Genomic DNA, 21701 nt, shown 5'->3' on the forward strand with positions numbered 1-21701 from the left:
ACACCCGAGAACGAAGGAGCGCCGGGGGGGCGGTCGGGGGCAGCGCCACGTCGCACCGCCGGCCCGGGGAGGGGAGGGGAGCGGGGCGGCCGCGGGGGCGGCGGTGCGGGCGGCGGTGCGGGCTCTGCTCCGCCGCGCTCCGAACTGCGCAGCCCCGCGCCGGGCGGGGGGAGCCGGCGCCCAGGCTGCTCCTCCCCCGTCCCGGTGGGAGCGCTTCATCCACGTTTGCAAGTTCGCAGCGGCGGGAGGAGGAGCGGGCGGGCCGGGGCGGGCGGTTTCCCTTCCTTCCCTCCCTGCCCGTTTTCCCTCTCTTCCCTGTTCCCCCCCCCCTCTTCCCTCCATCCTCTCTCCCTCCCCTCGCCGCCTGGTGCGTCCCGCGGCTGTCCCGCTCACTGCTCTCCATGGCGGGGCTGGCGGCCCGGCGGCGGGGCCCCGGCTGCGGGTCGCTGCTGCTGCTGCTGCCGGCGCTGCTGGAGAGCTGGGCGGCGTGCCAGGCGCCGCCGGTGCCCGCCGCCGAAAGCCCTCCGGACGGCACCGAGCTCGGCGTCGAGCGGCGCTTCGTGCCCGAGAGCTGCCCGCGGGCCGTGCGCCCCGGCGACTTCGTGCGATACCACTACCTCGGCGCCTTCCCCGACGGCACCCGCTTCGACTCCAGGTCTGGCGTGAGCCCGCCGCGGGGGACGGCCCCCTCGGGGTTTGGTTGGTGTGAGGGTGCGCTTCGGGGGGAGAGGGAGGTCCTGGTCCCACGAGAGTGTTTCTTGCGGATGTGCAGAGGTTGTGGCGCTGGGCGGAGGCTGCGGTTGAGGTTCCGTTCAGGTCCCGCTGCTTTTTCCCAGCTATGCCCCGTGGGTCCTTTTGGTGTGACCATTCTGTCAGCGGCAGGATGGGCAGTGTTGTACAGCGGGAACGCGGGACATACAGACCACCATGGGAAAATGTCTTTGAAACGTGAAAGGGCAGAGGGCTGGGTCCAGTTCGCAGTAGTTTGCCCTTATGGATCCCCACCACGTTCTTCCAACTGCTTCTCCAAGGCACTGACTGGGAGCTTTGTGCTCCAAGAGAGAAGACTATAAGGTTATTCTGTTAGCCTTAGCTTGGTAAACAGCGGCGTATGTGGTATTGCAGTCTCTCACAGTATTTAGTGATTTCCTGCCCATTTCTTTCTGTACATCTCCTGTGTCTTCTCCAGGCTCAAACCTACTCGAACTCAAGTGTTTCTGAATCATTATCCTTGCCAGAAATGTAAGAATTAACAGGCTGTACTTACATAGAATTTTTTGGATGAGTTCCCCTTGAGTAAATGTGACCTATGTACAGTGGAGTGTACAGGCTGCTTTCCTGCTGTTATTTTAGCATCAAGAAGCCTAAATAGTGGGATCAGGAGATTGTGAAGGATGTTGATGCTGCTGACGGGTTATTTGTTTTTTCTTGCTTCATTCATTGCCACTGATCAAAGTATTACTCAGAAAGATAAAGCAAAATGTATTTTCAGTAATCCTGGTAATCTGCCTTGTGCTTCAAGGAAAATCTACAGCCTTAGGGAAATAACTATCCTTCAAAGTAAGCTCAGCTCTTCCTCTGAAGCTGACTTTATGTAGTATGCCAGTAGTGCTGTTTCACCAGCACTTCTTTGGATAAAATGTGGGATGTGGTAGCTGGTGGTTCAACTGGTGTTGGTGCAGTTGCAGTGAAAAGGCACAGCAAGGGCAGTGAATTCATTGGCAACTGACAGGCTTGGAAAATAAGTCTTAACTGCAGATGTGAGGACACAGAAAGGCAGCATCCTTGTGGCTCATTTTACAAATATGTGACAACTGGAAAACCGGCCACGTGTTCAGAAGTGTGTTTCTGATTGCTGCAGATACATACTGAGGCTTACTTACACCCTGAGTTGTACCAGCAAACTTGTGCATTGAGGCAGAGCACCTGGACGGGCTACCCAGGTGCTGGCTCTCCTTTTAGCTCCAAATTCCTTGTCATTTGGTTCTGAATTATTTGGGGCAGTTCTGTGCAGAACTGTACAATAATTATCTCTTTGGGTCCTCTAAATGTCGGTAAACAAGTAGTAATGATGATAGTCTAGTCTAACTTGAATATTTTTATGTCCGTCTTAATTTCAAAAGGGTGCAAAACATCAGGTTTGTTCAGCACAGGATTTTTTTTCGGGATGACAGCTTATGCTGATGTACACTTTCATTATTCACTAACTATGGTCTTTTTTAAGAGTAATGACAGTGGTTTATCATGTTAAGACTATAGAAAAGTAGGAGGATTTTATGTCCTGTTGGTTAATGGAAGAAATATTTTGGAGTGTTTGTTGTAAAATCTTTACTGTTCTCTGCATACAAGTTAAGGAGATTCAGTCAATTTATACAAAAATTAACCTATTAGAAAGCCCATTTTCCTACCTTTTTTCTATTCATTTGTTTGCTTTTTTAAAAAATTTCTGAATGTGCTTACCAGCATCAGTTCAATCAAACACTGCTGTACAGTCTAGAAAATACTCTAGTTGTCGAACTAAGGGCAGTTTTATTTTGTTCTTCAGCTGTTGTAAATGTTCTTGAGTTTTAAAATTAGTTTTCTGTATTTCCAAACAGAAGGTAATAATACTGCTCTTCGTGTTAAAAGGCTGTTGATAAAGTCTTACTAATCATGACTGTGTCACATAAATGAACTAATATGCCTGTTTATTATTTTTCTTTTGCATCAGCATTTGCATTTTGATTTCCATGGCCATAAAATAATTTGCACTTTAAAGTCTGAATTGAATTGCCTAGTCATCTGCTATTAATTTGGTAAATTCCACTAATGGAAATGAATTTTGCTTAGTTTTAAGGAATCTGCAAAGTCAGTCCTCCAAAGCTGCATGGTCTGATCACTGCTTTGTTCAGTTCTCTGCTTAACATCAATGTTTTCTTAGTTGTGCATTTATTTTTATTTAAAAAAAGCTCTCCTATTCTAAGTTCATCCCAGATACATTGCCAAACTTTGTTAATTGCTACAAAATACTTTTTGTAACTTGTTGTGTAACTAATCTTAACATCTTAATTATGGTTTTGCATGTGTAATAGAATTTGTCAGGAGCTAATTTGAATATTTCCCGTCCTTTCCTGGGAGTGGGAATATTTGTGGAACCGAAAGTGAATGCTCAGTATAGAGGGTTGTCTATTTTAGGAGAAATGTTTGCCAGAACACAAAAAAAACTGGTGAAGCATACAGAGAGATTGCTTAGTAAAACATTTGAGAGATTTGAGGGTCTGGGACTGTTAGGAGGCTCAGTGTGTTGTGGAAGTGATGTGTACAGTCTTGGAAGGAAAGTTTGACATCATTTCCCTAGCAATATCTAGCTACTGGCTGCTTTCCAAAATATTTTAGCAGGCAAAGAGGCACAAGCCTTTTTTTTTTTTTTTTCAACTCCCCCCCGGTCTGATTTTTATCTAAAAAAGAAAAGAAAAAGAAATCCTTGAAATTATAAAAGGAATTAAAGCAAATGGAAGCAGTAAAATCTTAAAAACAGACATGAAGCCTTTGAAATGCTTTCTGCTCTATGTTTATACATCACTTCAAAAAACTAAATAACAGCAGTAATTCAGGCATAGCAAAGAGAGGTCCTTGTGCAGATTTAAGGTGGTCAAACTAACCACTTAAGCTGATGTTAGTGTTCTTCTGTGGTAACGCTTCTGTTCTCCATCCCCTCTGGAAAACTTTAAATCATTTAAGTATCATTTCTTTTACCTTTTGAATGTTTATGTATTATCACAGAGGAGAATCATTCAGCTTGTTTCTGGATCTGGCAAATGTGCTGTTTAAAACATGTCTCTATACTTTAATGAGAGCTGTGAACGTGGAGGAGAAAATAAATAAATAACCAATCAGCAAACCTCACAACTATTACTCAAAAAGGCATATTTTTGCTTTCCCCTTCTCCTGCGAGATTCCCCAACTGTGATGTCTCAAATCATAAAACTTATCAGTCTTGTGCAATATTTTTGTGATGTTAGTCACCAAAATCAATATGCTGAGATTGTACTGTGGGAGCAGTCATCCTTTTGTATCTCATAATAGTGTTTGATTTTTCCTTTTCTTCCTTAATTTTCAGTGCTACTTATAATATTAGTGTATAAATTAGCTGTTTGTAGTTATGGGCTTTCGGTGCCTGCAGTACTCAATGCACACTGCTAGAATGTGTTTCAGATAGGCAATGAGCAGTGAACAGAAGTAGAACTGGGTTGAAGTCTCGAGAACACTTGGATTTACCTCTTTTCTTAACAACTGCCTTGCAATGAAATTATGCTAACAGGGCAAGAGGGAGACCAAGGTAGAGTTAAACTCTCTCCCTCAAGGAAAAAAAAAAAAAGTCGAATGGGGGGTAAATGAACTCTTTTGCCTGCTTTTCCCCCTTCAGCTATGACAGGGGATCCACATTCAACGTGTTTGTGGGCAAAGGTCAACTTATTGCTGGGATGGACAAAGCTCTGGTTGGCATGTGCGTGAATGAGCGGCGGTTTGTGAAAATCCCCCCTAAACTTGCCTACGGAAGTGAAGGCGTCCGTAAGTACGGCCCCAAGCCAGTGAATGAATAGCTGGTTGTGTAAGTGATCCAGCAGAAGAGATAGAAAATGGAATCACAGAAGAGAAGGGTAGAAATTGCAGGTACTGAATTTTGGAGAGGTTCTCCCCTGTCCTTCAGGGGTGTTTGTTAAGCCTATAGCCTAGCTAATTTCTCCAGACACCCTCTGCATGCTGAAGGGAGAGCTATTTGTTGACTGTAGAGGACCTTCAGCAAATAAACCTTGCTACTAAAGTTCACTATTTATTTATATCTACCTCACTGTTAAATACTTACTGTGGTTTGGCATTGCAGAGCTGCACAAATTTTTGTCAGTGCCAAAAGCAGCTTTGTTGTACAGCCTCAGAGAGGCAACAAATGCTAACTCAAGATGAGTTTGCCTGATAGACAGCTTTGATAACAGTTCACCTTGCCAGATTTCCCCCCTTAAATATCTGCAACAGTGGCAAGAGCCCAGAGAGTTATAAACATAACAAGGAATAAGGTGTGCATTAATCATTCTTTTTAGGGTATACGTGGTTTGGTTCCTTTTCACGGATGCCCTGTATAAAAAGGGAAACAAAACTGGATGTGTTGTTTTGCTTTTGCAGCTGGTGTGATACCCCCCAATGCTGTCCTCCATTTCGATGTGCTCCTGATAGATCTTTGGAACTCAGAGGACGAAGTGCAGGTTCAGACTTATTTCAAACCTGAGAAGTGTCCTCGGACAGTCCAGGTATCTGACTTTGTACGGTACCATTACAATGGAACATTCTTAGATGGAACCCTGTTTGATTCAAGGTATGCAGCTGTGTTGTGTGTGTGTGTCTTAATAGGTATCTCACAATCATTTGCTCCCCTTTCACCAGTGTAACAATTAATGCCCATTGCCCAGAAACACAGGAAATGAAAGCTAGCATCATATGTGTGTTAGTAATTTATTCAGGGATTATAGGATAGCAGTACTGACTAAAACCAATAAAACTGTACATTATTTCTGAATGGGCATTACCAACACAGATGCTTTTTTTAATTTTAAAGTCTGTTTTTATGTTACTATTTATTGCAGTCAGTTAAAAGTCTCTATAACCACTGCAGCATAGATACAGGTTAGATACAAGTTTTATAAGCTAAGCAGAGTTTGTAATGAAATCGAGCTACCAATGCTTTCCTACTGAGATTTTAAGTGTACAGTGTGTGTATTTCGTCAGAGCTCAGTGGAAAATGGTGCTTTAATAACAGCTACCATTGTATTTGTGAGTGACTTTTCAAAGCCCCTGTTAGGTTCCTGACATAGCTAAGCTCTCTGGAAAACTCTACCCACCCAGCCCTTGGTAAATGAAGGACCAATACTTTTGGAATAGCTAGTTGTGAGTTACATTGTGTGTAGTATGTGGATATATGTGGATTCAAAGATTGATTTTGTTCTTTCCTGTGGCTGTCTGACATTTGGTTGTGGGTTTGGTTTTTTTCCTCCCTCATTTTTAGCCATAATCGGATGCGAACTTACGATACCTATGTGGGAATTGGATGGCTGATTCCTGGCATGGACCAGGGTCTCTTGGGAATGTGCGTAGGAGAGAAGCGCATTATCACAATACCACCTTTCCTGGCATATGGAGAAGAAGGAGATGGTAAAAGTTATTCCTTTAGTTATTCCTTTTTTTTCCTCAATCCAAGTGAACTGTATTTTAAAACAAACTCGGCTTTCTATGTTTTAAATTTATGGGCAGCATTATTACCCAGTTCAGACAGACAGAACAAAGTGGTGGAAAGAGAGGTTCAAAACGTGTTATGTATAGGATTGGATTGATTAGAAAGTACAAGATTTTTTAAAAATTAAACAGTAAATTTCTTTACAGACATATTGTTGATATAATTGTAGAATTTATATGCTGAAATTGTATTTCAATTGGGGAATATAATCTGTGATTAATATCTAGTGGAGCCAAAAACTTGAAGACAGGTGACTGCATAGTTCTTTCAATGACAGCCAGAGAAAGCATAAAACTTTTTGGGAAAAACAAGTATTTTTAATTCCAGTTTGGGGGTTTTTTTTTGCAACCAATGCCTTAGCAATAACTACAAGGTGAATTAATTGTTTTGTGAGACTAAGCAGCCTGCAGATCATACATAGAGGTCCCCATTTTAAATGAAGGGGCAGTTAAGGATAGTTTGTGACTCTTCCTTGTATTTTTACTCTGCTCTGATGTTTATGGATGTGTCCGTGGTGTGGTTTCATATGCCTTCCATGGCTTTGTTATCATTAACTGTGATAGCCATCTCCATAGATAACAAGACTTTGTGAAGTTGTGTTTCAAAATTTTGCTGAGATCTTTAACTCAGTGGTTCTTGGTCAAAGCAACCCACACTATAATTTGTACATTGATGGGAAAATAGTTTTTCACTGAGATGCTCAATTTGTCCTTCTTCAGCTTCCACCATGTGGTCTCCTGTTTTGATACTAACAGGATGGGAGGAGCGGATGTACCAGATTTGTATTCTAATGGTTATTTTGTGCACTTCCACAAAGTGTGTTGGGCATACTGGTAGACTAAACCATGCAGCTGAGATGGAGCTGGTGTGTATTGACTAAGATGGGTGTTGCTGAAGAAGCAGCTGTTTTCAGTGAGGCAGTGCCATCACAGTATGAGCAGCGTAAAATGTTTGATTTGGAGAATTGAGTGAAAAACCAATTCTGAAACAAAAAATGACTGACTGGAAGCAAATTTGCAGAGAGATCTAGACAAATTAGAGGGCTGGGCAATCACCAACCGTATGAAGTTAAACTGGATTCTGCACCTGGGGTGGGGCAGCCCTGGATGTACAGACAGACTGGGGAACAAGACGCTGGAGAGCAGAAAGGGACCTGGGGTCCTGGTTGATGGCAAATCGAATATGAACAAATATGAGCAAATAATGTGTCCTGGCAGCCAGGAGGGTCAACTGTGTCCTGGGGACCGTCAGGCAAAGCATTGCCAGCCGGTCAAGTGAGGGGATTGTCCCGCTCTGCTCTGCACTGGTGCAACCTCATCTTGAATATTGTGTGCAGTTTTGGGGCACCACAATGTAAGAGAGACATTAAGCTCTTAGGGAGTGTCCAAAGGAGGGCAACAAAGATGGTGAAGGGCTTTGAGGGGAAGCCGTATGAGGAGTGGCTGGAGGCATTTGGTCTGTTCAGCCTGGAGAAGAGGAGAACTTAGAGGACAAAACGCAGGTTCAGACTTATTTCAAACCTGAGAAGTGTCCTGGACAGTCCCAATGTCTGACTTTGTACGGTACCATTGAGGGGAGACCTCATTGCAGCCTACAACTTCCTCGTGAGGGGAAGAGGAGGGGCAGACACTGATCTCTTCTCTGTGGTGACCAGTGACAGAACCTGAGGGAATGGCCTGAAACTGTGTCGAGGAGGTTTAGGTTGGATATTAGGAAGAGGTTCCTCACCCAGAGGGTGGTTGGGCACTGGAACAGGCTGTCCAGGGCAATAGTCACAGCTCCAAGCCTGACAGAGTTCAAGAAGCATTTGGACAATACTCTCAGCCACATGCTGTGATTCTTGGGGTGTTCTGTGCAGGGCCAGGAGCTGGACTTTGATGGTCCTATTGGGTCTGTTCCAACTCAGGATACTCTATGATTCTAATTTATTTTGGAAGGGGAGGTGCTTGATATTTGGCAGTAGGTTACTTTTCTTCAACAAACATGTTTAAGCTTCTGCTAGAACACCTGCTGTTTCTTACCAATTTTTCTGCTCTAACACTCTTGTAGGTAAAGAGATTCCTGGCCAAGCTTCCCTCGTCTTTGATGTGGTTTTGCTAGATCTCCATAACCCCAAAGATGGTATCGTTATTGAGAACCAGGTTGTGCCTGAATCTTGTGAGCGGAGAAGCCAGACAGGAGACTTTCTCCGATACCATTACAATGGCACACTTTTGGATGGCACATTATTTGATTCCAGGTAACCAAACCGCTCAACTCTACAGATTGTATTTCCAGTTTGGGCTCCTCTGTCTTGTCCATAATATACCCAAATACAATTCTTTGCTTTTCCTTCCTTTTTGAAAATTTTGAGTGGACTTGGAGTCTTCTTAAAAAACTCATAGAAAACTGTTCCCTATGAGAGGAAAAAGAGCTAGTTTGTACTATGACAGTGTCACAGGCGCCATCTAGGGGCGGTAACCCCACGGTGAAGCCATGAGTGCTTTAAAAGGCATGTGAGCCTGAAGACTCTTTGCCCTGCAGAGTTTCTCTGCTAAATAGGTAATACCACCGAAGAGAGAGAAAATAAATATGATACCTATTTTATGTCCTGCGAATTGTGAATCAGTGTGCTAGTGGCTGGTTTGAGGTTAATTGTATTTGTGCTTGAAAACTGTTTGCATTTTGAAGGCTGTTGTCTTTCAAGACTGAATTACAGAATCGCAGAATTCGGCAAGAGTGTTTCTGTGATAAAGGAATAGGGATTACTTTCACAGTAAATTCAAAGCTCTCTGGGCACATGAGCCTTGTGTACAGAATCATATGATGAATAATACCCTTGTAGCTTTCTTTCACTTTTGGTACTCTAAATTGAGCAGTGCTTTACTATCCCACTCCAGCTTTCAGAACAGCTGGCAGAAGTAGCTAAAAGGAGGTGAAAATGAGCCAATGTAAATGTTTTATGAAATAAACTCATGGAAAAATGTTTAGTACTACAACAGCAGCCATCACTGTAGACCTTGATTTGCAGCTTATGAAAGCTTGTAAGTTAAGAGCCTAAATCTTGTCCACAATGCACCTACCCAGAATCCTTCTTTTTTGAGATGTAAATGAGTATTGTCTATAGTAATTAAACAAATTTTGAAAATAGCTCTATTACTTATATTAGGGTTGTTGTCAATAAATAGTAATAAGTGCTTTGTAGACAGCAGCTTCTACATCATTCTGGATTGCTGACAGTTGTTAGAGGGTGCATTCATTAGAGCATCTTATCCTGACCTTCTGCAGAATTCAAAGATGAAGAAATAGAGCAGCTAACAATAGTTACTGGAAACCCTGGAGTTAGTTATCCAGGAGAAAATTTGTTACTAGTACGGGGAATATGCCAAAAGCACTGTGAATGGCTGGTTTTTAGAGCTCTAATAATATTTTCCTTTGCTTTTTTGCTCCAAAATATTCAGCTGCAGAACTGCCCCTGGGCAGCTCAGCCAAGCCTGTCTTCTGGACTTAGAGCCGTTGAATAAACCTCTGAATTATATCAGGGTCTGGTCTTGTACTGGTCTTATTCTTTCTCAGAGCTACCTTGTAAAGATTAATTGAAACCTTTCTGCCTTTTCTTTGTTGGGTTGTGCCTTTATGTAACATACCTTGAAGAAAGGCAGAAGACAGTCATGTCCTTGTAATAAACATCAATTGCCGTTGTAGCCTTGTTTTATTCTATCATTAGGTGTTGTAGCAGGTCCTTCAACCTACATATACGTGGTTGACATTGTTTGGAAAGGAGGGATAATGTTGATACTGCTTTGTTATAGTGACTCATTTTAATGTTGTGCATCCCAGAAGAATTTATTTGTCCCGCCTGCTCCTTGTCGTAGTTGAACTACATAGCTGTGGTTGTGAAATGAGGTAGTTTGAAGGATGTCTCATGAGAAGGAACGTCAGCTATATCTAGCTGATAAGTACTTATTAAAGTAGTGTCAGGGTAGAGGAAATTTTAAAGAAGAAAACTAATTTTTTTTTAGTTACTTATCAAAATTTGTTTTGTGCTTAGTCTAAAATACAAAAATAAGTGTGATTTTTCTTTCAATACATAGTAGAAATGAATTTGCAAATTTGCTAGCTGTTCACTAGCTAGGGTCCCACTACTGGGTAGTAAGTGACATGTGTCACTGGCTGATGAAACCTGGTGACCTGGATTCATGGAACATGGTGATTGCTTTGTCCTTCTCTGGTGCTGGTTAATGACCGTGTGTTTGACCTTAACTGGTTTAAGAACTGTGTTGCAGAGCTATTGCAAGATTCCGTGTTTTCTCGAGTACACCTGACAGTGCTAAAATGCAGATATTTTCCATAGTTATTCACGAAACCATACGTATGACACCTATGTCGGGAAAGGTTATGTCATTGCTGGAATGGATGAAGGTTTGCTAGGTGTGTGCACTGGTGAAAAAAGAAGAATAATAATCCCCCCTCATCTTGGATATGGAGAAGAAGGAAGAGGTGAGCTTGAATTTGCTTTCAAGTCTTCCATAGTTAATGAGGTTTTCTTTATTGTTTAGTCCATCTGTGTCTGTTTTCATTTTTCTGGCATTTTAAAAGTTTATGAATTAGTTTGTTATTTTGTGGACATAAAACTGACAAGACTACACCCAGAATGTGCAGAGTTATTTTAATTAGCTCAATAAGTAGGACAATAAGAATACAGAACAATCTCACATGTAATTGGTAGCCTGAACTCATTTGAATAATTGGTGTTTCAGACAGACTGGTACTTGCTGACCGGAATTTGTTTGGATAATTATTGTCTCAGGCAGACTGGTGCTTGGGTGCCAGGAGCTCTGCACTGTGAGATCTTCCGACCTGTGTGTCTTAAGCTCTGTATTCTGAAGGAGTTCATCCTGTTTTCTTCCCCATTCCTTCCACAGCCACAGTTTTTGTGGAACTTCTAAGCCGCCTCTGTAAATGGTGGATGCATGTAACAACGAAGTATCTGTGTATGTATAACATACAATTAACATTCTTTTGGGAAAACTCATTAGTACCTAAAAGGATTGCTTTGAGAGGTTGAATATGATAACCCTTCTAGCCAACATGGTGTTATGGCTGGTGTTCCAAAAGGTGGCTTCTGGGATGTTATTTGGATAAGTGCCTTAAAAGAAAAGCCTGTTTTCTGGGACTGCAAAGTCTGTGCTGTTGATTTGAGAATTAAGACTCCTTTACCAACAAACCCCATTCCTGGGTCTGGATGTATCTGTCAATTTTGGTAGCGCAATTACACATAATCCTGGGGAGGCAGGGAATAAATTACCTCTTATCAGGACATTTTAAGGAAATGTAACTTTTTAGATATAGTGACATTCTTTGAAGCATGAGAACTCCTATGAGAATTTTGATGATCAATACTGAATTAGTATGTCAAAGACAGATGAGTTATTTAGGATGGTCACAGGAAATATGTGATTATTGCTTCATTTCTGCATAATTTTCGATTTCAGAATAATGAAAATTTTTTCCTTCACTGTTGAACTTTGGAGTGCATGTTTAGTGCTTTCCCACTGGTTCTCTTTCCTACACTGGATGCAGCTTGCATTCTGTTGCATCTTTTAATTCTGAGTGAGAAGAGCAGAATGACTCAGTAACAGACGCAGCAGGAGTACATATTCTTACAGGGTGCAGCACCTGGTCATCATAAGCCTGTTTGGGTACCGTTTCTTTCTCTATTTACCTAATTTGTTTCCTATTTAGGAAAGATTCCAGGATCTGCAGTGCTGGTCTTTGACATCCACGTGGTTGACTTCCACAACCCTTCAGATTCTGTCGGCATTACTGTTAACTACAGACCTTCCAACTGCACCATACTAAGTAAGAAGGGAGATTACTTGAAATATCACTACAATGCTTCGCTCCTGGATGGTACTTTGCTAGACTCGACGTAAGTATTTGAATGATCTGGTAAGGAAAATATTCCCAGCAGCTGTAAAAGCAAAATGAATTACCTGCAAAGCAAACTGTCAGGGAGTAAAGACTTTTTAAGAAAAAAACTAAGTATTTATGTAGAATGTATTTTTCTTTTTATGTCTGCCTGCCTAAGATGTATAGGAGGAGGAAAAGAAAAAGGCAATCTGTCATAGCATAATAAGAGAACTGTGAACAAAAAGGACGTGGGAGTGTGTTGGAGAAGAACATAAACAGTATGTGTGGAGTGATGAAACAGTTTGTCTGCATGGCATTCTGTTTAAATGGGCTAATTCGGGTGTCTGGACTGCTAATGCCAGGACAACACAGGGCTTGTTATGAATGAGCTGTCCTGGTTTATTCAGTTTTTTGGGTAGGATTTTAACTCTGTGCTGATTCAGTGCTTCTGAGAGAGGTGTGGTCGGGCTGCTTGGTGTGGTCTTATTAAAGATATCTTGTGTGTGGTTTATAGTAGATAGTCACCTGTCATGCCTGTACTGCATGTGGGTGCTGATTCTTCTGTACTGTGGTGCTGTGTTGTCAGCATGGAGAAACTGTCAGAGGGCTTGATCATGATGGTGATGATAATGTTCCTCTTCCTCCTGCCTGCTGACAGTGAGTTTATGAGGGAAGCAAGAGGTTGGTCCAGTCTGTCTCCCGTAGAACTAAAGTGAGCCTGTGACAGTGTTTGCTGCAGCTGCAAGAATACTTCTGCTAGCTTTTTTTTCCCCCTTCATCTTTTGGATAGCTCAAGTCGTCTGAATAATATTTTATTTTTTGGAAGGGAAGTTGGGAAAAGCTATTTTTAACTAGGTTATAATTAACACAGGAAGCAGCTCATAGGTTTCACAGGATACACAATAGTTTGCAGAGCTGAAAAGTTGCCTTAGATTGGTGCACGTGATGCAGTGCTGTAGGCAAGTATGTATACAAGTAATGTGTTTGGATTCAAAACACCTTTTATATGACAGGAAGGCTGAATTCCCATTTTGTAGCAGGAACCAAGCGACACTGAGACTTATTCAAAGCAGTTTATAGAGTATCAAAGATCATGAGTCATGTGCTCCTAATTTGAAGGCTGACCTCGTAGCCACTGAATTGTTTTCTTTCCAAATGATACTCTTTTATACAAGCATGTCCTGCAGAGGCACAGCCAAGACAAATAACCAAAGAAAGGAGACCAACAGAATGAAGTCTTAACACTGTACACTTTGCTTTTAGAATCACAATACGTGTTTAACTTCTGGGCTTTTAACTTGTGATAATTTCTGGTTTTAGAAATGAGCCACATTCAGCAGGGTATAATTAAAAATTTATTATGAGTAAATAGCAGCAGTAGTAGTATTCTTCCAGGCTATTTTGGTTAAGTAAATACGTTACAGTGACTGATTTCATTTAAAGGGATGGCTGATCTATGGGAATGCACCCAGATCCCCATATAGGAGTGATGGATATGGGTCAAATGTACATCTGGAATTTTTACATCTGCCAAAAAGTCCAACTGCAGTAGTTAAAAACATGTGAAAGGCAAAAGCCCTGTCTTCAAGATAAAATGCCTTGGGGGTGTAATTGGCATGATTAATGATTCTAATTGGATTTCATTAGAGAAACCTATAATTTTAGTACCAGAGGACATGTCAGCAGCAGGGACATGTCTGTTTGGTGCTGGCTGTAATTTGAGAACAACTTCAGGTAACTTTTTGGTAGAACAGAGCATTTGCCATGAAGTTAATTTTTTGCAGTGACAGGACACTAATTAGAAGGTTTTGTGGTAATTTTGAACAACGGAAATTCTGCGTGTTGAGGGTGTTTTCTAATTCTTCTTTCCCTCCTCTCTAGACACAGCCTTGGCAAGACTTACAACATAGTTCTTGGATCTGGACAGGTAGTAGTGGGGATGGACATGGGCCTTCAAGACATGTGTGTCGGGGAACGACGAACAGTTGTTATTCCACCTCATCTTGGTTATGGAGAAGATGGAGTTGGTAAGTGCACATCCACTTAGAATCCCTTGGGTAAAAGAAACACGAGTATGCATGTTTTGTTACTTCGTATGTACTAGGTCCTAAGGTGAGTGTGCCTTAGCTGCTTGAATGGGATTTTTTTAGAGATTTTTCATTTCATTATTTTAGACACTCCCCCCCCCCAATCCCATTCCCCAATGGAATGAACATACTGTCTGTTTTTGAAGTCATGCTGTGGCAAATAGAAAGACCATCACAGTACAAAAGGGAACACATGCCCCCAGTAATGTTGCTTTGTCAGAACAGAAAGCTCCAGGCAGTCTGGTGTTGCAGAGGGATGTAAACGCTGTTTTCCATGATAGGGAGCTGGCTGCTCGCGTTTGGACATGCGACGTGTTATTCAGAAACAAAACTGAAGGGGGCTGGTCAGCACTAATATGTTAGTAAAGTCAAAGAAAACTCAAAATTTGGAAACTACATGAACTGAATGTAGGACGTGAAACAGTGTATTGGTGCTGTTGAAACCCCAACACCAATACATTTTAAGGAAACTTTAGAGCATTGAGGCTTGTCAATTTTTAATGACAGGGACAGCAGTAATAGAAAGAACAATGCAGAAGTGACAAGAACTTTCATGTCCCAGTGTGTGTTGTTGTTACTCATCTTCCAAGTTAAAAGACTTAAGGGAAAGGTCTTTAAGAGGAGGTCATCAAGATCAACAAATTCTGATGTATATGGAAACATTTGGTTGTTCTGGTCTTTGAATAGCTCCAGAACAGTTTGTAGTTTATAAAGACTGTAGGGCATCATGTACCACACTGAAAGGAGAATTAATTTGTGTTAAGAGATAAGAATTTCCACTAAGTGCATTTCCATTAAAAATTAAAAGTATTATATATACAACATTTTGTACATAATTTTATCTATTATATAAAAGTGCATAGTTATATATAATAAATTGAAAATTTCCTCATGACATAAAAAGTCTACCGTGTTTAATACCTGTCATAGGTATCTACCATTGTTCAAGTTACATTTGATAAACATGGTCTGAAACATTGCATGAGTGTTTTGGTATATACCTGGCTCTCTGAGAGATTGCTTGTTTGCAGTCTCTTGCAAATAGAAGATTAGAGGTGACCTTGACTTTTCTTTTTCAAGGATAAATTAAACTCCTTCTGTGGTTTGTTTGAGGTAACATCCCAAGCTGTTGCAACTCTGTTGAATCTCACAGGAGTACACTGTATATCTGCTAGATAAAGGAAAATTGATTTATTCCCAAAGTTTTAGTTTTATAAGTAAAAAAATTGATGCAGTTTTATTATGAAAGCTTTCTTTATGTTTTGATCACCTCCCTGAAATGAACAGAAAGATTTGATGGGCTCAGGATCACGGTAGAGAAGTGCCTGTTGGAGTGGGAAGATAAATTTAATTATAGATTAAAAGGAAATATACCCTTTAATGTAAGTGAGGATAAATACCCATCTTTGATGGTTTTTTGTGACAGAAGGAGAAGTACCTGGTAGTGCTGTATTAGTTTTCGACATTGAACTGCTGGAACTGGTGTCTGGCTTGCCTGAAGGGTACATGTTTGTATGGAATGGGGAAGTCTCTCCCAATCTTTTTGAAGAAATAGACCAGAATCGTGATGGAGAGGTTCTTTTGGAGGAGGTAAGCTGAAACAATGAAAACACCTGCAGTGATTTTCTCCTACCACTGTCAGCAAGATGTTTTCTCTTACCATCATCAATGCAGATGTTGAAGAAGGGGGTCTCTCCTCTTCTCCTCTTCTCTTCTTCTGACATGGTGTTGTCAAGTTAACAGGGAGGCAGCATGTCAGTTATAACATGGTTATTTTGCTTTAGAAATAGAACCAGAAAGAAAGAAAAAAAAAAGAATGGCCATACTTGTGGTCAACAATAGATCCTTAGGACACAAGTGTAAGAGGTGGAGTTGGTATCCAACAATCCTTCACTGTATCAGCCTTCTCAGTGTCCATTAATTGGCAATTTGAGATGAATTCTTGAGCCAAATCTGAGCCTGCAGCAGTATATCCAGGAACTGTCTAATCACTTCTGGAGCCTGACAATGCCTGCGGCCACTCCTTCTATGGGTGAATTGTGTGTTTGTCAGTGGGTGCCCTACTTGAGGGCTCTTTGCCTTTGCCACACCATCTCTGATAATATAAACCTCTGTGAAGTTTTCCTCTGCATTTTAACTCAGGAGTTCTATTTTTTTCATTCTCTTCTTAAGTCTTCTTTGTCACCTTTCTCTGTCATTCTGTTTTGTGCCTTTCCTCTCTGGAGTAGAGCTGCCTGCAGTGCTCAAGGGGCAGGTTGTGGCCCTGTGGAACAGCATGAGATGCCTTTGACAATTTTAACAAGCTAATGGGGTAAAATCAAAATCTTGTTTTCCCTTTTTCTAGCACTGTCTTCCACCTCTTTGTTTTACTTCCATCTCCACTTCTGTTCTTGCAGAGAAGAGAAGAGCTTTTACTGGTTTAGAGAATGAGGTAGGATGTGGCTTTTGCTATCAACATCCTTCTGGTCACCTCGTAGGGAGGAGAAGGAGAAGCCAAGAATATATGAGAGGATGCTTGGCTTAAAAGGTGTAAATGAATGTCAGCAATAGCTCTCATTGCTGAAGCTCATTTAACAAGTAGCACCAGAGATAACAGTAATTGGGAAAGTTGTGTTTGTCTTTCTGGTTTTGGCAAGCCAGCAGTATGACTTCAGTCAGATGTTGTGGCACCTTTAATATCACCTTTAATAGCTTCATCATACATATTGGGAGAAAGGTCTTTAGGGAAAACTAACCTTACAACCCTCCCCATACAGGAGTCAAGTGGAAGGCATAATACCTGAAGCTACTTTAACCAATCTCATGGTATCCTGATATTTAAAGTCTCATTTCTATGTTTCATTCTTTTTCTCTTGTGTGTTGCTTCTTGTAAAATGCGGGCGTATGTCTGTAAGCTTCATGTATTGGTATGCAAAACTACCCTCTCTGGAGTGACTAAACCTCCTGTGTCTGTCCTAATTAGTCCAATTTAGGTGGCAAAATTTATAGGGTAGTAAGAGCGTACTTCTATGTACATCTAATAAAATTGTAAAATGCTGGATAGTTGATGACAAGTAAATGGTACTTTTGAAATACTCTTCAGTTTTAAATGTCCATTTAATTGTGAGCTGTTTTCTTCTCCTTTCCCTCTGCTTAGTTTTCAGAGTACATCCAAGCTCAAGTTGATTCTGGCAAAGGAAAACTAGCTCCTGGTTTTGATTTTGAGAAGATTGTTAAAAATATGTTCACCAATCAAGACCGGGATGGAAATGGTAAAGTTACTGCTGAAGAATTCAAGTTGAAAGATCAGGAGGCCAAAGAGGAACACGATGAACTGTAAAGATAAGAAAAAAAGAAGAGTCCTGAGCTGACCTACTGTTTGAACATGTGTACTGGAAGGGGTTTTGGCAAGCATGGTTCTGGAAGGATAGCCTGGGTCTGCCTGTGCTGGGGTGTGGGTAGGCTCTTAAAATAGGAAGAGATTTTCAGTTGGAACTGTTAGGTATATCTGAAGAAAGTGTTAAGTGCCTCAAGGTAGGATGTATAAACAGGTAAAGAGTGTACTGTCATATGTGGTGTCATGATCCACGTGATCTGTTTTTATGTTAAAGGTCAGAAGTTCTCATTGAACAATACACGGTCACTTGGATGGATGGTAGAGAGAAAACTTACCAAGTGCTTTTAAAAGAGTTTTTAAAAACCTTATGTATCAGAAATACCTGTGCAGGAGAATGAACCAAAATATTCCCCATGAAAATAACCTGTAAAAGTTGTTAGCTGTTGATCCCAGTTCCTTTCAGAAGGCGTGAGCACTCTTTCCAGTAACTGAACAAATTCACATGGATATTTGCCAGCAGAAAATCTGATTTGCAAATTACAGAACGTGCAAGCGATGGCTGTGCCATTGCAACATTTCCATAAGCTGTGAATTAAATTAAACAGGCCTAGAATCAATACTGTGTATGTGTTGGGTTTTTACCTCATGAAATAAAAGTTTTCTTCCATCTGTATTGTATTGAATTAGTAACCTTGTCTCTTGCTGGCCAGGGTTCCCATTAGTGATTCCAAAACCTTTCCAGTTGCAATCCTATTTATAGTTTTCTTAGACATTAAATATTAGTATTACAAGTCCAAGTGCTGTTATAAATACTGGATACAGTTGATTTTGTGTGGGGCTTCTGTCTCCTATTTTGGGAATTGCTAGACTAAGGAGTAAGTGCTTAGAGCTTCAGCAGCAGAGCAGTCTGCAGTGGCAAACAAACAGACAGACAGTGATAAAATCAAGAAATAGGCCCATCTGTTTGTGTGTGCAAACATTCTGGCCTATCCCTCAACACAGTCAGCCCCGAGAGTGCTGTTTAGATTATGTGAGCTCTTGAGACAGTCACCCGTTAGCTCGATAAATGGAGCAAAGCTGCTTAGCACTAAATACCCATAACACATTTTTTGGAAGGCCGTGTGATTCCCCTCAGTACACTACATGTAAAGTGCACAAATACGTATAGTGAGACACTGTCAAAGAGGAGTAGGAAGGCAGTTGTGTTTCCATTATATGCTTTGTGTCTAGTTTCTTGCTTTCCTTGGTCTGTACATGTGGGATGTAAGCTTCCTGAGATGCTCTTTCTAGAAGTTGATATTTCAGTTGGATGAAAACATTTTGTATTGGTTTTAATGCAGTTCTTACAGAAAGTGCAGTGAAATATTTTTTTGAGTTTGATACCATTAAATGTTGGATAACTGATCTTTTTGTTAAATAAAATTTCTATCAACTGCTGCATTTTCCTTTCTGGCATTTTGGTGGGTTGGGATCTTGAGTTGAAGCAAATACCCTTCCTGCAGCTGTCTTCTCTTGCATGCAGCAGGCTTGTCCTAAATATGTTCAAATTTGCTATTCATCTTCAGGAAAAATATTTTAAACTAAGATTATGGGTTCTATATTTGATTCAAAATTATAAAAAATAATAGACCACTATTAAGGACTTTTTTTTCATACCTCACACAGGTGAAATGAAATAATTCTTTGGCTTTAGGAGGCATTTGCTAAATTCCCCATCCCATATTGCCATTGGCTGTGACAGCTGGGAGGGTGATGGACACTCCAAGTCTTTCGCTGAATGCAATTGTCTTATGTAGAAAACAGCATTTAATTCCCCAGTCTAGCAAAAGCAAACTCACTGAGCTGTGTGTGTGAGGTTTGATATTTTCACTTCATCTGTAGCTCAAAACCCACATGTATTGCGTGTAAAATGCTGGAAGTCTGGTCTGATTTGGGCTTGATGTAAATACAGGCTCTTTATAGCAGATGTAAAAAATGGTGGATATCGGTGACTGGTACTTGGTTTCAAAAGGTTTATGTCCTGACTGGCTCCTCAGAAGCTTCACTGTCTTGTGAAAGCAGCTTCATCAGAAGACTGTTGCACACATTTTTTCCCCTTTGTTTTATTGGGAAGCAAGTTGCTCACTTTTTGCTGTGATTCAGGTGCATTGCTTCTCCATCCTGACAGAGCTGAGAGAAGGAGTGGGAAGCAAGTTGTGATTTGAGTGCTGCCAGAAGCAGTTCCCAGTGTGGAAACAGCTCCTTATCCTTACTCTGTTCTCATACATACCCCCAAAAAACCAAGTCTGTCTTCTGGGTATCTCCCTTCCTTTTGGGAGTTTGGAACTTGATGATCTTTAAGGTCCCCTCCAACCCAAACCATTCTGGGTCTAAGATATACTGAATTGTTTTGTCTGAAAAAATCTTAGTGAATGGACCCAATCTTTCTACACAGAGGAACATTCCAGGTGGTGGGTGGGCTGAAGACTTCCCAGTAAACCAGGATAACAGAGTTGTCCTCCAGGGCAGATGCAAGGCAAAGAGCAGCACCAAAGTGCAGGCAGTTGGTAATCCCAAAGGTCGCTGTGCTGGATTTATTTGGAAGTGATGGGATAGCAGGGATGACTTTACCAGTGCCTCCAGCTAGGGTAAGTACATCTGGAATTCTCATTCCATTGCTTCTTAGGCTTTAGCAAACATGGCTTGTGATCCATTTAAAGATGTTTTTCTGTCTAGAGGAAGTATTTGTTGCCCACTCACCTCATCCCTCCGAGTCTGGAGGTTGCCATTTTGGAAATAAGAATGCAGCTTTGGGGAAAATCGGAGAATACAGGGAAAAAGTTGCTGCAAAATAATCGTATTTATACTGGGCATTGCCCAGACAAAGGCAACAGAAACCAGGTCTGTCTGGCTGCATTATGCTAAGCTGCATAAAATCCAGAATTTCTGACTACTAACATAGACCCAGTCTTTTCCTTTCTGTTGGTAGCTGTTTGCTTCTCCCTCTAGGGAAAGCTCAGGGCCACCTTCCTGAGAAAAGGTTTGCGCTTGTGTTGGATCTTCTACCCATTGCTTGTCAGGGTGTGTGGCAGCCCCCTAAAAGTGAGGGCAGTCTGCCTGCCCGTTCACCAAACCAGAGCCTGGAGGCAAGGAAAGCTGGTTGGGAAGTGAAATTGTGCTGGTGTGGACTGGGAGAGCTCAGCACAGCCCTTGCATGTGCCTCCAGTAACAGATAAATCCCTCTGAGTCACCAACCTGTTAGATAGGGTGGCCTGTGAGGAATATGGATATATGGTAAATATTTTCTACCTCAAAATGTAACATATTTTTTTAAGAAGAAAGTAGCAATTTATAATTTATCTATTTGTATCTATCTATCTATTTAGAATTTATCTGTTTGTTTAGAATTTATCTATTTATGTAGCATTTAGAATTTAATATTTAGAATTTATCTATTAGTATCTGTTATCTATTAGTATTTAGAACTTATCTATTTAGAACTTATCTGTGGAATATATCTTTTTAGAATTTATTTATTTAATTAGTGTCTAGATACTTTTTCACATACTTAACTAACTTTAGAAAAATAGATCATAGCTCTTAAGCGTCATTAATAGCCAGATGTAACTAGCTGGTTAAGCTAATGAGGGGCTCAAGAACTCAGAATGCTGCTGCTCCTCTAAAGAAACAGGCAGGTGCTAATCTCAGAGCTGGGCAGCTGACTGCTGTTAGAAAAGGAAGTTGCTGGCAGCCAGGGTTGGCAATTGCCAACTGAATTGTCTGAGGCTCAGTGCAAAAGAAAAGGAACCTGTGTGTGTACCATGAAAAATCCAGGTATTTATAATTATTTATTTTTCTGTCCTAATTTGATAACAATATTTTCTGCTGTAAAATCCCACCTATTCCAAGTATATGAGAAATTTTCCTTAAATCAGAGTTTGCAGTTGTTGAACTTGAATGTTATTTTTTTCTGTGTGAAAAATATTCAGATTTTCCTTTAAGCTTAAAAAAGGCATATTTATCTAGTACTGAGTGCAAGTTTTTGGCTCAGTTCAGGACTATTAGTGTGTGTTTGACAGTAAGAGGACATTTGAGCTGGCTGCAACACCCACTCAAGAGGAGGAATCATTTTCAGCTAAATAAAGGTCCCAAATACTTGACC

General features: G+C 41.0%; 1 protein-coding gene across 2 annotated transcripts; it reads left to right on the forward strand.

Moving 5' to 3' along the window:
- The first annotated feature begins 386 nt into the window (after positions 1–386).
- Positions 387–18997, forward strand: FKBP9 (FKBP prolyl isomerase 9). Of its 2 annotated transcripts, XM_027659384.1 has the most exons (11): positions 387–655; positions 4406–4551; positions 5161–5350; positions 6038–6183; positions 8315–8504; positions 10599–10744; positions 11990–12176; positions 14039–14184; positions 15671–15834; positions 16473–16555; positions 17381–17455. In XM_027659384.1, the coding sequence occupies exons 1-10, from the start codon at positions 402–404 to the stop codon at positions 16521–16523; spliced, it is 1620 nt and encodes a 539-aa protein (XP_027515185.1). In that variant the 5' UTR covers positions 387–401; the 3' UTR covers positions 16524–16555; positions 17381–17455. The 2 variants fall into 2 exon arrangements, with proteins under 2 accessions (XP_027515185.1, XP_027515184.1); XM_027659383.1 differs by lacking the exon at positions 16473–16555 and having other exon boundaries at positions 17381–18997.
- The last annotated feature ends 2704 nt before the right edge of the window (positions 18998–21701 follow it).

Source organism: Corapipo altera, unplaced genomic scaffold (assembly GCF_003945725.1).
Source record: "Corapipo altera isolate COAL_440 unplaced genomic scaffold, ASM394572v1 44b, whole genome shotgun sequence".
Lineage (NCBI taxonomy): Eukaryota > Metazoa > Chordata > Aves > Passeriformes > Pipridae > Corapipo > Corapipo altera.